Source organism: Megascapheus bottae, chromosome 3 (genome assembly GCF_031878675.1).
Source record: "Megascapheus bottae isolate mThoBot1 chromosome 3, mThoBot2.hap1, whole genome shotgun sequence".
Taxonomy (NCBI): domain Eukaryota; kingdom Metazoa; phylum Chordata; class Mammalia; order Rodentia; family Geomyidae; genus Megascapheus; species Megascapheus bottae.
Window position 1 is genome coordinate 70693428 of NC_143511.1, and position 23539 is coordinate 70716966.

General features: G+C 44.1%; 1 protein-coding gene and 1 pseudogene across 2 annotated transcripts in view; one reads left to right on the forward strand and one right to left on the reverse strand.

Annotated features, from left to right (window-relative positions):
• Positions 1–3697: 3697 nt before the first annotated feature.
• Positions 3698–23539, reverse strand: part of Ptpn3 (protein tyrosine phosphatase non-receptor type 3) — an 81822-nt gene continuing 61980 nt past the window's right edge. For both annotated transcript variants that reach the window (XM_090330408.1, XM_090330407.1), the window contains 7 exons: positions 21463–21553; positions 21127–21188; positions 16784–16930; positions 10241–10369; positions 9785–9930; positions 9203–9338; positions 3698–7516 (listed from right to left, as the gene is read on the reverse strand). In XM_090330408.1, the coding sequence (XP_090186534.1) occupies positions 7439–7516; positions 9203–9338; positions 9785–9930; positions 10241–10369; positions 16784–16930; positions 21127–21188; positions 21463–21553 (789 nt within the window). In that variant the 3' untranslated portion in view covers positions 3698–7438. The remainder of the gene's footprint in view (positions 7517–9202; positions 9339–9784; positions 9931–10240; positions 10370–16783; positions 16931–21126; positions 21189–21462; positions 21554–23539) is intronic.
• LOC150065757 (ADP-ribosylation factor-like protein 1 pseudogene) lies at positions 17012–19234 on the forward strand (annotated as a pseudogene).

The window sequence follows — 23539 nt, forward strand, 5'->3', positions numbered from 1 at the left end:
TTAAGTTATAGTGGGCTGGGAGTTTGGCCTAGTAGGAGAGTGCTTGCCTAGCAGATGAGAAGTCCTGGGTTCAATTCCTTGGTATCACATACACAGAAAAAGCCTGAAGTGGTGCTGTAGCTTAAGTGATAGAATGCTAGCCTTGAGAAAGCCCAAGGACAGTGCTCAGGCCTTGAGTTCAAGCCCCAAAGCCCCAAGACTTAAAAAAAAAAGAGAGAAATAAATTAGGGTATAAATAGGAACAACAAGAAAGCCATCTTGGGTGCTCACAACCTATAAGTATCTGCACCAATAGTTCATCTTCAGCCATAGCTGTCTGAGTCTCCTGTGATTGGCTAAGGGTGACCACGACATACTTTAGGCTCAAGCATCATTTCACCAACTTTTCCACATCTGATTCTCTTTATCAGTGGCACCATATTTACCTTGCTGCCCAACCTGGAAACCTTCCTAGTCCTGGCTTCTCCCTCTATGCATTACCCATCACTTCTGTGAATAGGTTTGGGCTATAACACTTTCCTCCCTCCTCCTGCTACTGTATCTCCAAGACTTTCAGTCACTGCCTCCTTTAGGTCTTCCTGGCTCTTCCTCTTTTTTAGACAGGCCTGTAAGAAGCCCAAGGGCAGCCTGGAGAATTCCTGGACACTTACCTGTTCATAATAGGAATCCAGAGGTTTAGGGACTAATCCCTCATGGGTCCAGAGTTCACAGAATGAAGACTGGCTTGTGTAAGTTGAGGGTGGTGCATGTGTAATATGGGCCTGGGCAGGATGTTGAAGTTTCGTGAAGAGTTTCTGTTTGTGCCATCAGTCCATTCCTGTCTAAACCACGTGTGCCCAATGATGGTGCTGATCCTGGCTGAAAGACTGAACTTCAAGGTGAGAGTGGGGAGGCCAGTTTTGCTTCAGTGAGAAATCTGATTCTGTGTGTGGTGTCTTCAGTAGGTTAAGTGCTCATAGGTTGGCCTTCTGGTACATTTGAAGACAAGGAAAATGTAAGGGAGGCTATGAACATGTCCAAATCATTATCTTGCTTCTTCAATGAAATTCTTGGACTTGGGATGTATAAAGTGTTATCCAGAATCCAGACAAGTTATAACCTCTCCTGAAGTTCATCAGCACTCAGATGATTAAATTGCAGTGAAACACATGTAGATCAGAGTAATACCCACCTTGAGGAATTATCTTAAAGGAAAAAGAAAGCATTTTAAAGGAAAAATGATTTTCCTTTTTTTTCTGGCTAGAATGTGGATGTGATGGTAGAGGCAGAAGAACAATATTGGAGGAGTATGATTTCCTAATGTTTGAGGAGCAAGGGAACTAGCTTGGAGCAGTCAATATTTTCATGAACAAAAAAATGAATTACTCCACGATCTTGGAGATATAAACATAACTACATAGACATAAAAATCTATGATGAGATATATATTCTATAGACATGTTGTATTATATACATTGATATGTATCTAAGACATACAAACCATCAGTTTAATTTTAATTACGTTCTAAAATCTATGTGCCAATGATTGCATATAGAGATTCCCTTCTTGAATACTTGTTTGTTAAACATGACATTTGAAATATGATGTAAAAATCAGTGTTAAGGGCCGGGGGTTTGGCCTAGTGGTAGAGTGCTTGCCTAGCATGCATGAAGACCCGGGTTCGATTCCTCGGTACCACATATATAGAAAAAAGCCGGAAGTGGTGCTGAGGCTCAAGCGGTAGAGCTCTAGCCTTGAGAAAGTCCAAGGACAGTGCTCATGCCCTGAGCTCAAGCCCAGGACTGGCAAAAAAAAATTAGTGTTAATAAAAATCTTTCAAAAAATGAATTACTCTAGACATCTTTACTTTTTTTTTGTTTTGCAGTACTGGCATTTGAACTCAGGATCTTGTGCTTGCTTAAGCAGATGCTCTACCAGCTCTGTCAGTATCTTTCTGTTGATTATTTTTAGGATAGGGTATCCCTTTATGCCTGGGCCAGCCTGATCCTCCTCTTTGTGCTTTCTTTTGTCCATGGGATGTCAGGCAAGTACCAGTGAGCCTAGCCACTGTGCTTTCCTGACAGCTGAAGCAAGGTGTACATACTATCACACTCAGGCATTGGCTGAACTTTTACACTTAGGCTGGCCTTGAAACTAGGTTCCTGATCTCTGCTTCTCAAGTAGCTAGGATTACAGGTTTGAGCCTCATAACCTTGGTTTTCTTGTGGGTTTTAGATATAGAATTTGATACTTGTGATTGGGATGCTGCAAATGACATCTACATGTGATGAAGGATTGGGTAGGCCAGAAGATGGCAAAGGCACATATCTTCTCAAATAATGACAAAACTTTTGATGAAACTGTCATCTGTATGACCTTGAAAATGGGACATGCTGAGGCCCCCAGCCACAGGCAATGGTGGGAGAGGAAAAGGTGTGAATAGAGCTCCAGGTCGCCTTTCACAAGGTCCTGTGAATGTGAGATGAGCCTGGGCTAGAGCCAGCCAGACTGCAGACACTGGAGGAGGGCAGATTAAGCCCCATTCTGCCCCAGGAACTGAGGTTTGTGGCCTGCACTCAGCTAATTAAAATCCTGAAGTGCTGAAAATGCCAACTGCATTTGTCCTCTAAAATATAGCTATTAGCCATGGCCTTGAAGAGAGAGGGTATGGCTGGGCCAGTAAGACCTTCTTGGCTGTATGTGGGAGCCAGGCAGCTCCAGGACAGGTTAAGGTCAGGTGTCTAGTCAAGGGACAGACCACTGCTCCAGGGTGTCTATGCTGTGTAGCATGTAGTGGGGGGCTCCCTGGCTCAGACTTCCTGCTTTCCCACCTCACAGTGCGATTTCAGTGATTGTTTCAGTGCTGTTTATAGACTGAAGGGAGGGTGGGTAGAGAATTAACCCTTTTTATTTTTGTGGTGCTGGGGATGGAACCTAGGGGCCTTGCACATACTAGATGAGATTGTATTCTAGTTTTAGTCATTTGAACCACCTTCAAAATGACCCTCTAAATGATTTTACTTTAGCTTCATGTATAGTTAGCTGTTCCTTTGGGAAAAACATGGACAGATTCCTTGGGGGTGGTGGGACAGAGGGAAGAAGGGCAGCCAAAGGACTGAGCTATGACTGAGTCCACTGGTTGTTCCCTCAAGTCCATTCTTCCCTCATTTCTCTAAATAGAACCCTCAAAATTGCACATGTTTTCTGTGAATAAAAACTACTCCCTCCTGGGAGGCCCTGTGATGGAATTCTGATCAAGGGATGGTGAACATCCAGGTGATATACCTATGGGTAAGAGTCTTGCTTTTACCTTCTTCTTCCTTCACAACCTGGTTGGCATATGAACAGGGCTGGGTCTCCATCTTGGATGAGCAAAGGCTATATTCTGAGAATGGCAGAGCAGCAAGACCCTGGTCAATATCCTGCATCCCTACAGGATGTAGTATAAGCTGGATCCTTGTGTAAGCTACTGCTCTCATGATCATGAGATCTAATACTGATGTACAATTTGCCTTATAAGATCAAAGGAGAGATAGGGACTGGGGATATTAGGCCCACGCTTCTAACCAGAGAGAAGTTGAGATGGGAAGAAAGCATTCTCTTCCAAAACTTGATTGGCATGGGAGGGGGGAGCAAACAAGAAAAATAAGCAAGCGTGCAGAAACCAGACGTTCAGAAGAATAAAGATGTCAACAAACAATAAGGGTATTGCATAGCTTGAATGTTTTTATATTGATGAGATTATTTCTCCAACAGTCACTGCAAGAACAGGTCTGAACGTAAAACAGTCCCACATTTACAGAAAAAACATTGCTCATCAATTATGATACTTTTCAAAACAATATGGCTTAATACAATCCTTTGGTTGCTCCAAATGGAACAGGAGCTATCAAGATGGCAAGACAGCTGGCATGAGGCCCCATGAGTTTGGCTCCCTGGGTAAAAGTCCACCACGTAGGTTCTCCCTAGGATGACAGGTAAGGAGCACTGGTGGGGTAAGCCTTTCAACAGAGGCACAGTTTGAGGGGCAAACTCTCGGGGACTTGTCATAGCAGTGGAATTTGTTGCTCTAGGGTAGCTATCTAGATTTGTTTAAGGATCAATTTGACTTCTTTGCAATATCAAGCCCTAGGATGAAAAATCTTGAGCTTGTTTAATGCAGCTCAATGGTCCTTCTCTATAAAAAAGGGAGCTGAATGCAACAGCTCTTGCTTAAGTCCAGATCTGGACCAAGTCTTGCCTCTACAATTGTCCCCCAATAATGCTTCCTCTGTATTACCTCTCTTACCCCAAGTGATAATTTCTGTGGAACAAAAACATGAAAGTCAACCAGGAGCACAAGGATATTTACCCTAACATTTACACTCAGCTACATAAAGGACCATGGCAGGAAATGAATCATTGGTGTGACTTTGGGATCCAGTATCCCCACCTCATCACTCACAACCAGAGTTGAATCGTGTTCTCTAGAAAGTCAAAACATGGCATAGAGGTTCTTGAGAGTGACACCAGCAGGGAGTCGATCCCAATTAAGCCAGCACATCAATTTGTCTAATTAGACCCTTTAGAAAGAGCCAGAATGTAGGATGTTAATGGCTGCTCCATTCATATCTAGCCAAATTTTCCAGACAAAATATTTACCCTGAGTCTACTGCAGTTTTTTACTTAGGATGAATAAAGACTTCTAAAGACTAATTGCTGAAGTGTAGGAAATGGTGAACCAGCAGTCTTGAGCTATGGGTTTTAATTGGTCATGTAACACATTTACTTGTGTATTCTGGAAAAATTTTTGCTTCTTTAGGTAATTTTCTTGTCTTATCCTTTCCAATATTTCATCTTTTTTTTCCCCCTCTTGGCAATATGGGCTGGGTTGGAAACTGCTGGCCCACACAGTGGCAGAATAAGGCTGGCAGCAACCTTTTCAAAGCTTTTTAGAAAATTTATGTAACCATAATAGCAGTGTGTTCACAGCCACATTGAAGAGTTTTGTTTGTAAAAATAATAAAACACCCATCTCCAAGGATACTTAGACTTTTCAAGTTTTTCTGCACTCAGAGTGCTGATGTACTTTTACCGAATAGTATGATCTGCTAAATATCCTCGTGGTATTCAAATGTAGCCAGCTTCTCCTCCTCCTTTTGGTGCCTGGCTGGAAGAATGTTTCTGAGTCCAGATTGAGCCATAGTGGTGGTATCCTTTGTGTTTCTGCTTATCGGCTCTAGAAGAAAATTGCTGTCCTATAAAAATCTGACCGTTCTTCCTTCTGTTTGATGTGGTTTTTTGGGAGGGATGTGGGGGGAGGCATCTTCGAGAAGTCAACTTATCCATGTTCCCATCCCTAGTAGGGTCAAGCTTACATTCCAGTGATTGCAATTGATATGCAAAGCATGAACTCATCCAGTACTCATGTTTGACTCTAAGTCCTAGCATTGTTTCTCTTATCTTACAGATGAGGAAAACAGAGCTAACAGAGCTGCAGCTCCTTGGTGCCAAGGTTGAGAGCTAGTTAGTGTTGAGTGGAATCAGGAATCTAGTTCCCAGATTTTATCCCAACTTTCCAGAAGTCTCTTTTTCTACAGCATATGGTGAAGGGCACTGGGTGTCACCTCCTTCCCACTCATGCCATTTAGTAGTAAAATATGCATGAGGAAGGGAGGAAGTGGAGAGTAGAAATGCTGAGTCTGGCTGGGGGCTGGTGCAGGCCTGTAATCCTAGGTTGAGATCTGAGGATCAAGGTTTGAAGCCAGCATGGGCAGGAAAAGTCCATGAGACTCATTTCTCCAATTAACTGTCCCAAAACTCAGAGGTGGAGTTGTGGCTCAAGCAGTAGGGCATTATCCTTGAGCAAAAGAGCTCGAGGACGGCACCCTGAGTTCAAGCCCCAGGAACACCCCCGCCCCCCCCACACACAAAAGAAAAAGGATGCTGAGTCTGCAGATAAAGAACCTTTATAAACCTTGCCCCCTCTAGATAAGTCTGTATCTACCTTAAACCAGAAATGATTTAATTGGTCCAGTGTCTGCTAAATGAGAATACATTTCATTATGTGCACTATAATATGCACACATCCCTTTTCTATAAATACCATTAAGAAACTGGCTTAGCTTCCTCTTCTGGATACACATAAAAACGCTATTTAAAAATGCCACATTAAAATGCTTATGTAATTTATTTTCTTTAAATAATAATTTGCTACAATCCTGTCACAAATTTAAAAAATCAATACAGTATTCACAAAAGCAGAAGTCCTCAGGACAATCAAAACCATGGGATAACTGAGAATAAATTAACATCAAATTGTGTGTATATTCAGATAGTCTGATCCTCTCCTTTGAAATGAAATGGAGACCATTGTAACTGAGGGTGAATGCACACATTTGTTCTTCTATACAGAGACTCATTCTTTATATAAACTCAACAGTAATTTGAATCGAGTTAGGAATCCTGAGAACACTTACCCAAGGGGGTCTGTGCACATACACATACCCCCACCCACAGGGCACTTGGGGGGAGCAGAGTTTTCTGTGGTCAGTGACTAGTAGGTCTTTTCTCAGAAGGGCCAAAGATTCTGAATAGTTAGATGCTATCATTACCCAACCCCCCCCCCTCACCCTGGAAAGTTGTCTCATTGAAGTAGCAGCAAATCCATGTCATAGATTCAGTAGTCAGCGTGTCCAGTCCTGGCGTCTGAGTAGACAGGGAGAGGCTGAGAGGCTGGCAGAGGCAAGAGACACACCTGGCTTCTTCCAGTAAGATCAAGGGCTCACATGGAGCCTGCCTAGTCTCTGCTGAAAGTCGCCTAACAACCATTATTAATCTGGTTCAGGCACTGGGTGTGAACCTGAAATGGGGGTGGGGAGGAGCAAGGCAGGGGGAAAGAAGGGGGGCTGGAAGAGGCAGGGAAATGAGGCAAGGGGAGGAGGGCAGAACATATACTGTTCATCCTTAGCCAAAGCCCCTGCGCCCCGGTGTGTACATTCATTAGCATTCCTTGGCATCAGAGGGCAGCAGGCTGAACACCAAGTGCACCAGTCCTGCCCAAGAGGCACAAGAAACTCAGCCCAGAGTCCTATGCATATCAACACACAAAACACCCAAGCAACCCTAAGAACCACAGTACTGGTGGTTTCTGGGGGGCAGCGGGGGCAACAGCACTGCTGGCATCCCCTCTCAGCTGTCTAGGAAGGCTGACAGGGCGTGATAATGTCTAGGGAGGAAGGCATTTGGACAGGCACCAGAACTGAGATCCCTTTGGCTTATTTCTGTCTGGCCTAAAGGAAGCCATAGCTGCATGCATATCTACACCAGTTCTTATGTACAGGATACCTCTTCTTTAGAAAGTTAAAGTGCCTGGGTTCAAATGTATTCATCCCTTTTCCACAGTGGCCAGTTCCTCTTGAGGACTCTGGAGGAGAGCGTGTCCCCTGGGGAATGAGGAATGAACGCTTCACAGTTGTCCTAACTGGGATCCAGCCTCTGGACTAAGCCTTCTTCATACACGCGCAGGATGGCTTCGCACACAAACTTGTACTGGCTCTGCAAAAGAAGAGACAGGTCAAGTCCAGAATCTTCGGGACTGACGCCTCCTGCTGTGCACTCAGGAGTTTGTATCACTGATGATGACTTGCTGAAAGCCTGGGCATGGGTTGGGGAAGAGTGGGGTAAACAATTTCTGCCTGATAAGTGAAGAGTTTAGTCACTCTTTTGTGACCTGGATGAGGTCCACCTATTCTGAGCAGCTCATCAAAATCCTCTCCCATCCTGACCTTGAATACTTGAGCATGCATAGGTAAGGTGCAGACACAGGTGGGCTGGGATCTGGGTGTGGGGTAAGGAGTGTAGATTTTTGTCTTATAAAGGAGATCATGGAAAGATGCTCGGAGGATATGGCTATTTATATGGCTTTCCCCTGATTCCTGAGACCAGTTCCAGGATCCCCTGTAGATATACAGATTCACAGGTGGTCAAGTCCCTTAAAAACCCAGCATAGTATTTGCAGTATTTGCATAGTCTGTAAAAAACCTCCACGTAGACACTTTCAATTACCTCTAGGTACTCACATTACCTAATGCAACGTAAAGGCTATGTGCACAGTTGTTACAATGCATGACTTAGAGAAAGTGTGAATGTGTTCCATATAGATGCACCATTTCCCCTAATATTTTTCCTTTGTGATTTGGCTGAATCCTTAGATTCCTAGATACATAGAGCTAATGATTAACCTAAGAAATATACTTTAGAAAGTGTACAAGAAGAATCAAAAGAACATAAGACTTCTCCAGCTAGGAACATCCTCCAGGCAAGTGGTTCTTTCTTCTTACCTAGCCACTCAGGTTGTCCATGCCATTAGCCAAGACAATGAATGGCCTTAAGTAGACATGCTGATTTCTTCCTCCCCCCCTCATTTCCTGGGCACAAACTAATATAAAACTACAGAGGCTCAACAATCTAGCAGGTACATTTTACAAACTGACCACAAGCTATGAGGACCATGAAACAGAGCTGGTGGGAACATAAAGATTTTTTTTTTTACTTTGTTAGATCCTTCTTGCTTACCCTGAGGGCTGGCCAGGACGTCTACCTTTTTATTCAATATTTGTTTTAGATAGCCTTCTAGCACGTTCTCAGACACCCCTGGAAACCACCTATCACTGCTGAACAAAGGACTAAGCCAGTTCTACTTGATGCAAGCTTAGGTATCTCCCACTTGTACAATTAGCAGCGGAACAAATGAGTGAATATGATGTTGATGAAGAGATAAGCTAGGAGAAAGGTTAAAAGACCATTTAAAGTTTCCAGAGCCATTTCTTTCCACATCACCACCCTGCGTCTCTTGCAATTGTGAGGCAAAATGAACAGATTTCCTCTCCAGGATATCTGTGGTACTAAGTGCCCAATTACCATGAGACAGCCCAGAGGAGGAAAGAGGGGAGAGGAGGGGTAGGGAGCCCCAGGCCCTTGCTGATTTCCAGTAGGCAAAGATGGGGCTGTGGCTGCAAGTGCAGAAGCAGGTGGAGCTGCTGTCTGGCAGCAGAATTCAGGCTGAATGGGTATAAGCTTTAGGGTTCTGGAGCCCTTGGCAAGTTCTGTGACCTTGAACAGGTGATTCAGTCGCTTCAAGTCTCAGTCTCATCACAAAGCTCTTTTTCCAGGCTCATTCTAGTGAACAGGAGCTCAAGACATATGGAGCATGGTTATTTTGATTATTAGATTTCTACTCACTGATGTCTGTACCATCATGGCACGCTGGTCTCGCATTTTCCGGACAATATCCAGTGGGTAAACGGGTAGGTTTCTTTCAATTAAGCACATGGCTGTTTCCATGGTGACCAGTACCCCTGTTCGACCTATTCCAGCGCTGGAGAGGGAGGAGAAACAGAGACTTGGGATCTGCTGGAGCAGCATGTCTGCACAGCTCAGCTGAGCTGCTAGCCTGTATCCACAATGACAGAGGGAACCTGGCTCTGGTATTGAAGGATATAAAGCATCCCTCCAAGGTGTACTCTCATGCTATCTAAGACAGAGCATTTTCACAAGCCCTGAGACTGGGGCTTAATGAAAGGCAAGAAATCCAGTGATAAGAGCTAAAACTACCCTGCGTATTCACATCTGTGGTGAAGGGTAGATGGGAGTGGGTTAGGGCTCTCCTCTTTGGGCTCGAGGTTCCATTCATGTATTTATGAACTTGTAAGGCTTTGTAAGATTTTGAGGGAATTCACGGTGGGATTGGTGTCAACTGCTTTTCTCCAGGCCTTTCCCAAGGCAAATAAGTATTAAACAAACAGTCAAACAAAAACTTCATACCTGCAGTGAACTAAGACAGGCTCTCCATCCACCCTCAGGGACCTCATGTAGTTCACAAATTCCAGGAAGTCCGAGGAGTCATCAGGCACGCCGTGGTCAGGCCACGCAACATACTGGAGATGGGTCACCATGTGTTTCTCCCCAGTCTGCAGCGATGTGGGGGTGACGGAGGGGGGAGGATTCTGTGAGTTCAAGATAGTGGCTCTGCCTGACACCAACCTAGAGGGCCCCATTTCTTCTCACTGGGCCCAGCTCCACTATGGTGCCTGCCAACCCTGGCTACTGCCTCCCCCAGGACGCCCAGCCTACTGGGCATCTCCCGAATACTGCCTTCCCCATCTCTCTTGCCTACAACCACCGTGCCTTCCTGACCTGACTATCAGGGGACTACAGATCTGACCTGCCTGTCTGGGACCACCTGGCACCTGCCCTCTGCTGCCTCCGACTTCAGCTCACCTCTGTGTTGGTGACCAGCATTTCTCGGGATACATAAGCAATGGTACAGTCCTCTGTCCGACACTGGATGTGAAAGACACCATGGTCCATGACGGCAGGAGGATCCGGCCAGTACTGGTGACACTTGGTCTGAAAGAAACAGGGTGGGTGGGCCTTCTCTGTGGGGGCTAGCTCTGTGTGTGGGGGGGGGGTAGACAGACTGCTCAGATGCCCCATGAGTGAGAGCTGACTGGAGAAGAGGAACTCAGATGAAGCTCACTGGCAGTGTGTGCGTTTTGGTGTGGGACAGAGGAACCTCTGACTATTTCTACAGCTCAGGGGAGGGCCAGCAGAGTGAGGGGATGATGGCTGGGTTGGGAGTCCACAGAAGGAGGCCCAGAGACTCCTCTTCTTTCTCAGGCTCCTTTCCTAGATGCACAGCATAGGCCTTGGACACAGGCCTGGGCTTCTGAGCTTCTGAACAGCCTCCTCTCTAACTCGGGCCCAGCCAGTGCCTCAGGCTCCTTTTTCTCTGCTTTCAGCAGTCTCTCCTACCTCCACCTTCCTCACCCTGTACCCTATCCTACAGGTAGGAGCCTCAGGCACAGGAGCAAGCTGCCTGGCACACAGGGATCAGACAGATCCCAGCTTGAATCATCTGTGTCTGGGAGCCCTGACTACAAACGGTCAATTTGACCTGTCTGGTGTTTGTGGTTTTTCACTTGAACTGCTCCTGCCTCCACGGCAGTGACAGGCTAAAAGGGTGTGTAAAGTATGGCTTCCTTGAAGGTCAGGTCAACTGTCCTTGTTTCAGGCATTGAACCAGTTGAATAGCAGTGAGTAAGGAATTTTCTCCTTCTCACCCTTGTGGGGACCACAAAGGTTCTCACAGAAAATGTTCCACAGATCCAAGACTCTCCTAAAAGACCAAACTAGGATCCCAGGAGTCAGGACACCAAGTAACTTGCCTAAGGCCACAGCTGTAGTGACCTCTGCCACTGTCTCTTGGCACACCAATGTCTCTTCATACAACTGTGGGTTCCCCAGGGCTCAGTACAGTGGAAGAACAGGCTGGTTTTGGAAGTTCTGGGCTTCGATCCTGGCTGATTAGTAAGCTTGGCTAGCCCATTGGTATGTCTTAGGCATGTCTTTGAGCATGTTTCCACTGGCTTTAGAATGTGGGAACTAAGCACTGAAGAGTGCTTTTCATGAACCCTATAGCATCTTGACCTCAGACCCAACCAAGGTAGGTGCTGATGGGTTGTCTGCTTTTCCTACGAATAAACTGAGGCTGAGGGAAGTCACCAGAGGGCAAAGGTCAGTGGAGCTAGCCAGTGGGCAGGGGGCTGCTGGGGATAAAATCCCCCTAGATAAATTCTCCAAGAGGAATGCAGACCACTGAGTGGGGATTGCTTCTCTCCTTCTAGTCCCAAGCTATCCAGGGGCTTTGTGAAGACAGTTCACAAAGGGAAATCCAACCACGGAAACAGCTTTGGAAAGTGTATGTGCACACAGGGAACAGAAGGAACATGCGGAAGGCTGGCTTCCTGGTGGGGAGGAGCATTACTCCCAGCAGATGAACTAGATGGGGTTGGGGGAGAGCCACAGACCCAATTAAGGCAGCTTTATTGGGAAGAGATGGCTTTCTTGCTCTCTAGGTCAGTCAACCAATATCCCTGAGGTGGAAGGTCATGATGAGTCAGATCCAGCATGGCACTATCCTCAAGATGCTCTCACACCTGGGGGAAAGGAAAGGAGAGGCACTGGCCACCCAGGAAAAGGTGGTGGGAGCTTGTTTCTAAAGGCCCAGGGCGCCCCCTTGGCAGATGGGTGAGGCAGAAGGTGTTGAACTTATGAGGTAAAGAAGATCCTGTGTGCTTAGGGAACAACACAGCCCACACAATTGCAATGGAGCGGTAAGTCATCTGTGAGGCAGGACCAGGCTCACCCTCTGGCAAAGCTGCGAGCTGTGTTTATGGCAGACTAGCCTGGGGAGAGACTGGGTCAGTGGTCACAACAGCAGCTGCTGCGCTTCCTGTGGAGAACTGCAAAGCCTCTGACAGCAGGCAGGCTATGGGGATACAGTGGGAGGGGGCTGCAGATGGTGGTCAGCTGGGGCGAACTCCAGTGAGTAGATGTGGGGAGTGAAGATTGTTCACTTGGGCATTTGAGCAGATAGATGCCTATGACAGAGTTGTGAGCACTGGGGATGGATGTGTGCATGTGTGTGTGTGTGCGTGTGTGTGTGTGTGTGTGTGTGTGTGTGTGTGTGTGTGTGCATACACACACACGTGTGTGGCTGGTGGCTTTGGGCTTATTTATGTGAGGATATTTCAGCAGACATGTCTAATAGGAAGGGGGTTGGTTCAGGCCAGGAGCTAAAGGAAGTCAATATTGTTTCATTTGCTGGACCACTCATCAGGCAGGATGAAACCTGATTCAGAAATAAGTTCCCTGGGGTGGGAGGGAGCCACATAGCTTGTAATTTGCTAAGCATGGATAACAAGAGTTTCTAGAGCACTGTACTGTTTCAAATCTCTTCCAGCAGCTCCCTGTTATCCTCATGGTACTCTGGGGTCCCAATAGTACAGCATATCCATCTGCCTTTGGTTCAGAGAGTTGACAATGGAATCCAGCGTTGCTGACCCACTCACAACACCTACCATTAGACAGGTCTACAGCCACTTGTGTGTGTGTGTGTGGGGGGTGATACTTGGGTTTGAACTCAGGGCCTTACACTTTCCTAGGCAGGTGCTAAAACATGCCTTGAGCCCTTTTTCATACTGGTTATTTTGAGATAGACAATTGCCTCCTTCCTGGACTGCACCTAGACTATGATCCCCACTTTATGCTTCCCCTGCAGCTGAGGCAGGCAGGCAGGCAGCGCCATGCCCAGCTTCTTCCATGGAGATGGAGTCTTGCAGATTTTCCTGCCTGAGTCTAGACTGGTCTGGAACAGTGGTTTTTCTCAATGCTCAGCCTCCTGCTAGCTAGGCTGTGACAGATTCACACCACTGTACCTAGCCATTAGTTAAAGAGGGGCCTCACAAACTTCTTGCCTGGGCTGGCCTTGAATGTCAGTTTTTTCAATCTCAGTCTCCCAAGTAGCTAGGATTATAGGCATAAGCCACCACCACATATCCTAAGATCAGTCTCAATCCTCAAAACAACCTGAGAGACAGGGTCTCCTGCCTCCTGCCAGTGATGAGGCACTGAAGCTGGAGTCCCGCTGAAGGTTATCCAGTTACAGGCCAGGGTTTCACATCCAAATGCCTCTGACCTCAAAGCTTGTGCCTTAAAGGGCTTGCTGGCTAGGAAGGAAGATTTTAGGTATTATGAAGTATGTAGGTATTAAAGAAATAACAAGGAACCTCAAGAAATATCTGCTAAAAGGGAAGCAAAGGGAAAATGATTTTTCCAATTGAGAAGTGATCCTTGTAGGAAGAATGCCCCTAAGCTTGATCACAGTGAAGGCCACTGTTGCCACAAGGAGAAAAACGATCCATCTCAGGAATCCCACCATGACCAGACGGGGTTGGGGCCTCTGGCCAGTGCTTACCTGCTGGGTGAGCACAATATGGGACAAATGCACAATATCCTAAAAGAAATAGGATGCACTGGGAGCTTCATCTCTCAGAAAGAGATAATGTGGCAAAGCAGTTCACCCAGAATGACCTGCTCTGAATACAATCGGAAGAAATGGGAAAGATGACAAGGATGCCACAGGGATTGCAGGACAAAGGGATAGGTCACTGGAGAGGGGAAACATGAACACTGGGTTTTGGAAGAACAGGTTTTTAACAACTGATAAACAGAGTTCCCGGGCCAGCGATGTAGATGGGAATGGCAGGCCTCATGGGAGATGGGAATCGAATGCAGAAAACCCCAGGTAAGCAGCCGAGCAGTATGGAGGAGGGGCTGGAAACAAAGCAATGCGCTGGGTGGGATGCACGCATTCAGAGTGGACACCACAAGCAGGAGAGACAACAGCAGCAGTGAGTAGGAGAGGTAGGGATCTCTGCCTGCAGAAAGGGCCTTTCCTCCAGGGCTGAAACAAGTGGGCTGCTATTCAGGGTAGACTGTCATCAACCATTCCTGAGTGAGTTCCTTTTCCTCTATGGACTACTGTCCAGATGTAAAGGGGGGAGTGAACTTAAAAGAGAAAGAGAAGAAGCCAGTGATAGTGCTGAGCCCAAATGGAGTCAGGTGTCAGCACTGAGGGGCTGCATCCTGAAGTAAAAGAACTCAGGAGACGGCACAGTGACACCTGTGCAAATTGCTCCTGAAAAAAAAAAATCTAAAGTACTCCCACCCAAAATAACAGAATATGGAGATGAATGGAAACAGACAGAGAAGGAGATAACAATGTAAAAGATTTGCTGTTTATGGGCTAGGCACACTGGTGAATGCATGTAATCTCAGCTACTCATGAGGCACAGAGTGAAAGGAAATGGATTTTGGCTAGCCTGGGCAAAGATTTAGCAAGACCTTATCTCGACCAATAAGCAGGGCATGTAATCCTAGCCACACAAGGTAGGAGACCCTATTCAAAACAGGAAGCAAAAAGGGCTCATGTGGCAGAGTTCCTGCTTAGCAAGCTCAAGATCCTGAGTTCAAACCTGTTTATCACAAAAAACACAAAACCACTTGATGTCTTCTACTAGCTATAAAATGCCAGAATGACCCAGGTGAGAGTCCACCATTTTTTCTTTGCCTGGGAGATTGAATCTGCATTATGGAATACAGAACCACGTTGTGGGAGAATGATTTCTTTACATTCAATATTTCTAATTATGCCAAGAGCGAGCCTAATTTGGGTCTGGATTTACTTCTTAACACTAAATCCCTAATAACTCTATTTTATAATGGAGACTGAGAGTGAGAAAGAGTAGGCCTCAGATTCAGAGCCTGGAAAGGAAGAGAACTTAGAACTTAATAAACATCACTTTATGCATACACACACACACACACACACACACACACACACACACACACACACACACACACACACACACACGCACACACACATGCCAGTTCTGGGGCTTGAACTTAGGGCCTGGGCACTGTCCTTGGGCTTTCTCAAGACCAGCACTCTACAGAGCCACAGTACCACTTCCAGCTTTTTCTGTGTATATAGGTAATGAGGAATTAAACCCGAGTCTTTGTGCATGCTAGATAAGTACTCTATCACTAGGTCACACTCCCGGCCCAGATATATGTGTGTATATATATATATACACACACACACACACACATATAATATGTGTACATATATATTATATTTTTTGTGGGTCATGGGGCTTGAACTCGGCCTGGGCGCTGTCCCTGAGCTCTTCAGGCTACTGTCCTACCCCTGAGCAATAGCCCCACTTCCCATTCAGCTTTATATATTTTAAACATACTTTCTATTTATGGCAAATGATACTTGACTTTCAAGTAAGAAATGCACCTTTCAAATGAAATTGATGGAAGCTAAAAAACAAGTCAATCAATTTAAAGAAAAACAACAGACTACAAATATAGTAGTTTTGCTAATAGTCATTTGGTTGGTACCCAAGTCAGTAACTATTACTGCTGGCTAATATTTATACATTTTCTGTGTTCCAATCATTCTTCCAAGAGGCAACGTGTATTAACTCCAATTTTCCCATAATACTATGCAATAGGGATTATTGGGTTTTTGTTGTTGTTGTTGGCCAGTCCTGGAGCTTGAACTCAGGGCCTGGGCACTGATCTTGGGCTTTCTCAAGTTGGAGCTCAACCATTTGTGCCACAGCACCACGTCTGGCTTTTTCTGGGTATGTGGTACCGAGGAATAGAACCCAGGACTTCATGAATACAAGGCATGCACTCTAACATTAGGCCACACTCCTGGCCAGATAGGAGTTATTGTTATACCATTTGTACAGCTTATTAATCATACAAGTAGGAAGCGGTAATGTCAAGAATTTATCTGGGGAAGTATGGCTTTCTGCTTTCTTACCTGGAGCACCACATAACCAGATAGTTATAGGCCTTTTAGAAAAAATAGCACTGCAAGCTGACTTAGGGAATAGAGACTCCCCAAGTTAAAAAGAAAATGGTAAATGTGTCCAATGCTAGTGGCTCACACCTGTAATCCTAGGAAGCTGTGAATCATGGCTTGCAACCAGCTCAGGAAGACAATTCCTTAAGACACATTTCCAATTAACCAATGCCATCCTCGCTGCCTCTGACGGACAGCATTTATGAGGTAGTTTCCTCTTTACAATTTCCTATCAGCAACTTATGTGATGAGAAGACATTCTGACCAAATCTGTGAGTGACAAGAAGCTAAGAGCGATAACTAATGCAATGAAATAAGGAAGTGCTGAAGTGCTGCCTAAAGGTCAGAGCTGAAGACCGACTTCAGCTGCTGCTGCTGCTGTTAATGGCAACACGGAGCCACAGTAGGGTATGCCAGATACCTGAAGCATAGAATCGTTTAAGCAATTTGTACGTATTGTAGGGTAGCAGAGAGGAGTCACGTTCCACAAAACATAGGATGACACTGCACACATTTGAATTGGAAATCAAGTCACTTACCCGCCCTCGCTCCGTGAGAGTTGTCAACATGACGATGAGTGATAACTTCTGATCCCAGACTACTTGCCAAAATTGTGCACAGGTATGTGGTAGGGGTCCCTGAGTGGCGATGTACTTGTTCACGAGGTTAGCAGCAGGAATTTCCATCTAGCAAGGGATCGGTAAGTCATTAGACTCTGTCACTGCCACAGTTCTGCATTTTAAACTCTCCTAATTGCTAGCTGAATCATGCCAGAAAATATCTCTTTATCAATTCAGTGAGGAAGATATAAATCAAAAAAGTTATTTCTATAAATCCTTGAATAATGCTAGCATTAGGAACTTTAAGATTAAATTGTATGATACTCAGTAGGCAAAACTTGAAATGTCCCTGCAAAGTGCCAAGAGTTTAAACGACATTAATTGTTCTATTCTAAATGTAGCTAACATCAGTTACCTTCATTTCCAGTAATTTGGGCCAACCCTACCTTTAAATCTTTTCTAAAGTAAGGGTTCCTATCAAAATCTATCTCATTGATTTTTTAAAATTAAATTTATTAAAGAATTTATTAACATTGATTTTTATATCATATTTCAAATGACGTGTTTAACAAACAAGTCTCGTTTTTTTTTTTTTTTTTTTTTTTTTTTTTTTTTTTTTGCCAGTCCTGTGCTTGGGCTCAGGGCTTGAGCACTGTCCTTGGACTTTCTCAAGGCTAGAGCTCTACCACTTGAGCTTCAGCACCACTTCCGGCTTTTTGTTATGTATGTGGTACCAAGGAATTGAACCTGGGTCTTTGTGCATGCTAGGCAAGCACTCTACCAGTAGGCCAAACTCTCAGCCCCGTGTCATTGATTTTTTTAAAAACAGCTTCCTTAGGATATTCTCTAAAATATTTTTAAAATGATCTTTAAGTAGTTGTACAAAGGAGCTGCCATTCCACAAAGCAGCTTATGAATACAGTGCATCTTGATTAATGTCATCCCTTTCAGAATTCTTACCTACCCCTCCCATTCCAGGATATTCTTTATACACCATGAAAATACAGAAGGAACTATGTACTTTTCTCTTAAAATAAACTATACAGATTAATAACACCAAGTCATTGCATCTTGCTTTCTATGTGGCCCTCAATGACGACAGCAATAAGTTGAACAATGTTGATATTAAATGGTGAAGTGTGTGGAGTGAACACTTCTCCTGTCCTGTTCTGTGGTTACCTTTTCCCTCAGGACTGAATCCTTTCTAAACTAAAGAGCACTCAGAAACAGACCGAGCTTTGGACTGGCACTGCAATTCACTCATTCCTCAGTGAAGAAGGTCTTCAATGACTCCTCAACCCATAAAGGCACTGGACTTCATGGGGTTGTCACCTCACCATTCCTGAAACTTCCTACATTAAAGTGAGAGTCCATCAATTCCATAGATATTATGGAATCACTGACCAGACCAATTTTTTACTAGGATAATTATTTTGCCATAATTTGAGGTCTAAATTAAGAAATCACAATGATATTTGGATCAGACTTTGGTTGATGAAAGCTTGAGGGTCAAATCTGCCTGTTACTTTGAACCTAAAATTGGTTTTCAATATTTCTTTTTCTTAGCGGTTACATTTTCTTTCTTTTTTTTTTTATGTTGGTTGTAGGACTTGAACTCTGGGCCTGGGTGCTGTCCTTGAGCTCTTCAGCTCAAGGTTAGCACTCTACCACTTGAGCCACAGCACCACTTCTGGTTTTCTGGTGGTAATTGGAGATAAAAGTCTCACAAGTCGTGGAAGTTACAGGTGGGCCGGGCCAGTGAGGAGACCCAGGCGAGCAGAGGTGGCGCCGGGGCCTGGAATCGAGTCGCTGGCCAGCCCAGGCCTGTCTGTGAGGATTGGAGAGGGCGGACAGGCGCTTCACCACGAGTGGCTTTTTCTCAAGTATTTTTTTCCAGTCTTTTTGGAACCCGGGAAATGAGAATTTTGATTTTGGGATTAGCTGGTGCTGGAAAAACCACAATTTTATACCGATTACAGGTTGGAGAAGTCGTTACTACTATCCCTGCTATTGGATTTAATGTAGAGATAGTAATGTACAAAAACCTTAAGTTCCAAGTCTGGGACCTAGGAGGACAGACAAGTATCAGGCCATACTGGAGGTGTTATTATTCAAACACAGATGCTGTCATTTACGTGGTAGACAGCTGTGACAGGGACAGAACTGGCATTTCCAAGTCAGAATTAGTTGCCATGTTGGAGGAGGAAGAGTTGAGAAAAGCCATTTTAGTGGTGTTTTCCAATAAGCAGGACATGGAGCAGGCTATGACACCCTCGGAGATGGCAAATTCACTTGGGTTATATGCCTTGATGGATCAGAAAGGGCAGATATTCAAAACGTCAGCAACCAAAGGCACTGGCCTTGATGAGGCAATGGAACGGCTGGTTGAAACATTGAAAAGCAGGCAGTAATTCAATCACTCCAGCTCCTCTGAAACAGAGATGACATTGAGTCTCCCTGCAAACAGTCAGGTGTGCTTCACGTGACTTCATGAAAAAACTGTGATTGATGGTATATATAGAACTGACTGTAGCATCTATAACAGATATTAAAAAAAAAGCACACACACACACACACACACACACACATACACACACACAAGTATTTGGTTGGAGGGATAACTTGGTCAAATCACCTGAAAGGTCAATGTAATGTAAAATATTTCTTCCTTGCTCTTCTGTGTTAAGGTATGCTGTCTGCATGGAGTTATTACTCAAATATGGTTCTATTTAAGAATGCACTCTTCTCAGGGGGAAAGCCCTCCTATTTCTGAATAAATGGTTGCATCTTGTTTGTATAGAAACTAACATATATTAATTGAAGTTTTTTTTCTCCCTTACAATAAATTAAGTCTTCCCAAAGATTAGACTCAGTAGAGTAGGCTAGAATCATACCATGTACCATAGCCTTCTTTTGCTTACCTGACCACATTTAAGCTTGCTCATTTAAAAGCTTCTGGTTCCAGGCATGAATGTGATTTTGGTGGTCACCTTTACTGGCTGCTCTGTAACTGTCATTCTAAATACCTTATAGTCATCAAAAGAATTCTACATATATTGACTTAATTGATTCATACAGCAAACCTGTGACATAAGCAGGGTGTGTTGTATAATAGTTCTTCATGGTTGTGAACTCAAGGTTTTTATAGGTTGGTTTGCCGACAGACATAGGACTCAAAGTAAGACTTTTGGGTCTGAAGCTTGTCTTATAAATTATATTATATATTCCTGAATATACCAACACTGACAATACACAGAACCTAAGTTAAAATTATGGTAGTCAGAGAATATTGAAAATAATGTCTAAACTTATTTGGTTATAGTAATCTTACCTAATATGGTAAAAAAAAACAGCCCTGAATGGTTAAATTTCATGAAATTCACAACATAATAAAGAAAAAAATGGCATTAAAGAAAATAAAAAAATATTTCAAGAAACAGAAAAAAAAAGTCTCACAAGTTGGGCACTGGTGTTCATGCCTGTGATCCTAGCTATTCAGGAGGCTGAGAACTGAGGATCACGGTTCAAAGCCAACCCGGGCACAAAAAGTCCGTGAGACTCTTATCTCCAATTAACCACCAGAAAACTGGAAATGATGCTGTGGCTCAAGTGGTAGAGCACTAGCTGAAGAGCTCAAGGACAGCATCCAGGTCCAGAGTTCAAGCGGTCTCACAGAGTTTTGTGCCTGGGCTGGTTTTGAACTGAAATCCTGAGATCTCAGCCTCCTGAATAGCTATAATTACAGGCATCAGCTAGCTGCATCCAGCTAGTGATTACATTTTCACTGCAGAGATGACAGAGCTCCTACCTGGCCCTCTCTGGGAAAAGTCTGCTAGGGTTTAGATAAAGAAAGTGAAGGTCCAAGAAGTCAGGTAAGCTGTTCAAAATGCGTTTTCAGAGGGAAAATAGAGAATGCTTTTCCTATCAGGTGAACTTTTTTCTTTTTCTCTCAGGTTATATATCCAGTGGTTCTATTTTTTTTATTATTAGATAGGATGATACTGATGGCATAAAACACAGAAGGTTTCAAACCCACCACTAGGAGAAATAACTAAAAGGAAGCGAACCAGTACAGAGACACATGGATGATAGAATTAGAAACACAGGGTGTTTGGTTCCTGGTCCTCTCTTAGCTTTGTTATTACTCAGTCTCTCTAAACTTCACTCTCTTCCTCTGCAAAGCAAACCTGCTTTGCCTTCTTGCGCTCGGCTGCTGTGCTGCAGACAGGGAGCCAACAGGACATCACTTATCAATGGCCTGGTGCTCATCCTTGTTACCTCAGTGAATGTGCTCTTTCCCTTCACTAAGATTTCTAACTTACATTCACATAACTCGCATTAATATAATCTTCGTTTCCCTGCAGTGTTACCCGGGTGGTGTCATCTGTGAAAGAGAAAAAAGTTACCGGTTATTCTGGGTGTTATTTTTGTCATATTAAGTAAACAAGGGTTCAGTTCCCAGCCCCATCTGTGGCTCTCTCCTCATTAGCATAAACACCATTCCCCAACTGTTCCCAGTCTGATATGGCTGCAATAAAGATGGTGGTGTTTACAGAAACACTAAAAACTATTCCAGAATACCAGACAATCTGTTTTAAAAAGGGAAACATTATCCCAGTGTAGGGTGGGAAGAGAAGGCTTTCGGACCAGATACTCACAAGGGAGTACATCTTTATATCGATTTTTGTCCAGATTTTGAGGCAGCTTTGCAAATGTGATGGGCAGACCAGGCTTCTTTCTGTAGAGTTGCTAGATCACGAAACACAAACATGAAAAATTATTACCAAAAATGGCTTTTGAGTTGGGTGCCAGGGGCTCACACCTGTAATCCTAGCTATTGAGGAGGCTGAGATCTGAGAATCCCAGTTCAAAGCCAGCCTGGACAGAAATGTCTGCAAGACTCTTACCTCCAATCAACCAACATAAGATGAAAGTAAAATAGTGGCACAAATGGAAGGGCAGTAGCCTTGAGCACTAAGAATTCAGGGACAATGTCCAGGCCTGGGACAAACAGGACTGGCACAAACAAAACAAAATAAAAATGTAGTTTTGTGCATGGCACTAAAATCATATTCGTTACTATGTTAATACATGAAAAAGTCCCAACAGATATTCTGAAATTCTAGGAGGAACTAAGTTCAATAATTCTTTTTTAAAGTTCAAGGGAGAAAAAGTTATAGGCAGGAGTCTGACTCACAGATAATGGCTTCCAGTAAGTAAAACCTTCTTTATAACAATTATTTTCAAATAGAATTCTGACTCATCTAAATTTGTCTAAAACTCCTTTTCCCTTCAACTCAATGGAATGAGGCACATCCTTCACTAAAGAGCAACAGCGTTTCAGTCATCATTTCAGAAGTATATTTCCAAAGGTAAGACATTTACCCATTACACTATAAAATACCAAAATGCAAACCACAGAACACTTGTGTATCCACGACAAGCATATCTAACACATGTTCCACAGCATCAGACAAGAACAGCCCAGAGGGAGGTATTACTACTCTTCTTAATTTCCAAGTGACAGTGAGAGGTTAATTGCTTTGCACTAGAGCATGAACAAGAGGAGTTACTGGGTGCTTATCATTTCTTTTCTATACAGCTCCTCCACCGTAGACAACTATTACCAAACCATTTTCACCAGGGGTTCTTACTAGCTCTCTGGTAATTTAAAAACATTTTTTTTCATTGTTGGAAGTTATCTATTTTTTCCAGAAACATTTCCAACATTGAAAAAATGTATTATATTTCTAGATAATACTAGCAATTATGTAACTGTAAGGTAGTATTTTCATACGATGGCATATCTTTTCTAGTTTACTTTTTTTCTATACATACATACCTACAAATATAAGCAAGTATGTATGGAAACAAATGTGACATGGATTTTCTGAAAAGAAGTGAGAAATGAACTACTATATATGTTAGCATTCCTCAACACTACATTCACTGGAAACCAAGCATCTTAAAGTAATAACAGGCATTTTTTCATGTGCTGCCATTACTGGGGCTTGAACTCAGGGCGTGGGCATTCTCCCTTAGCTTTCCCACTCAAGACCGGTGCTCTACCACTTAAGCCATACCTCTACTTCCAGCTTTTTTTTTTTTTTTCGCCAGTCCTGGGCTTAAGCTCAGGGCCTGAGCACTGTCCTTGGATTTTTCTCAAGGCTAGAGCTCTACCACTTGAGCCTCAGCACCACTTCCGGCTTTTTCTAAGTATGTGGTACCAAGGAATTGAACCCGGGTCTTCGTGCAAGCTAGGTAAGCACTCTACCACTAGACCAAACTCCCGGCCCCTACTTCCAGCTTTTTGTTGGTTAATTAGAGAATCTCACAGACTTTTCTGTTTTAGCTGGCTTCAATCTTAGATCCTCAGATCTCAGTCTCTTGAGTAGCTAGGATTTCAGGCATGAGCTGAGGTGCCAGGTTGTCACAGTTAATCTTGATGACAGAATTGAGAGATGGCTAAGAGCTTAGTAAAGCACACCCATGGGTGTCTGTGAGGGAAGACCCACCCTAAATATGAGTGGCGTCATCCAAAAGATGGACTGGGGTGGAATGAAAGGGGAAAGAGGAGGAAGCCTGCTAGCATAGGCCTTCTTCTCTTCGCTTCCTTTTCTTTCTGCATTTTAGTGCCTACCTCTGCTCCACCACACCCTTCCACTCTTAGTCACGGTATCAAGTCAGGCCCAGCTGATCCAGGAAGCCAGCTGACCATGGACTGTAACCTCTGAA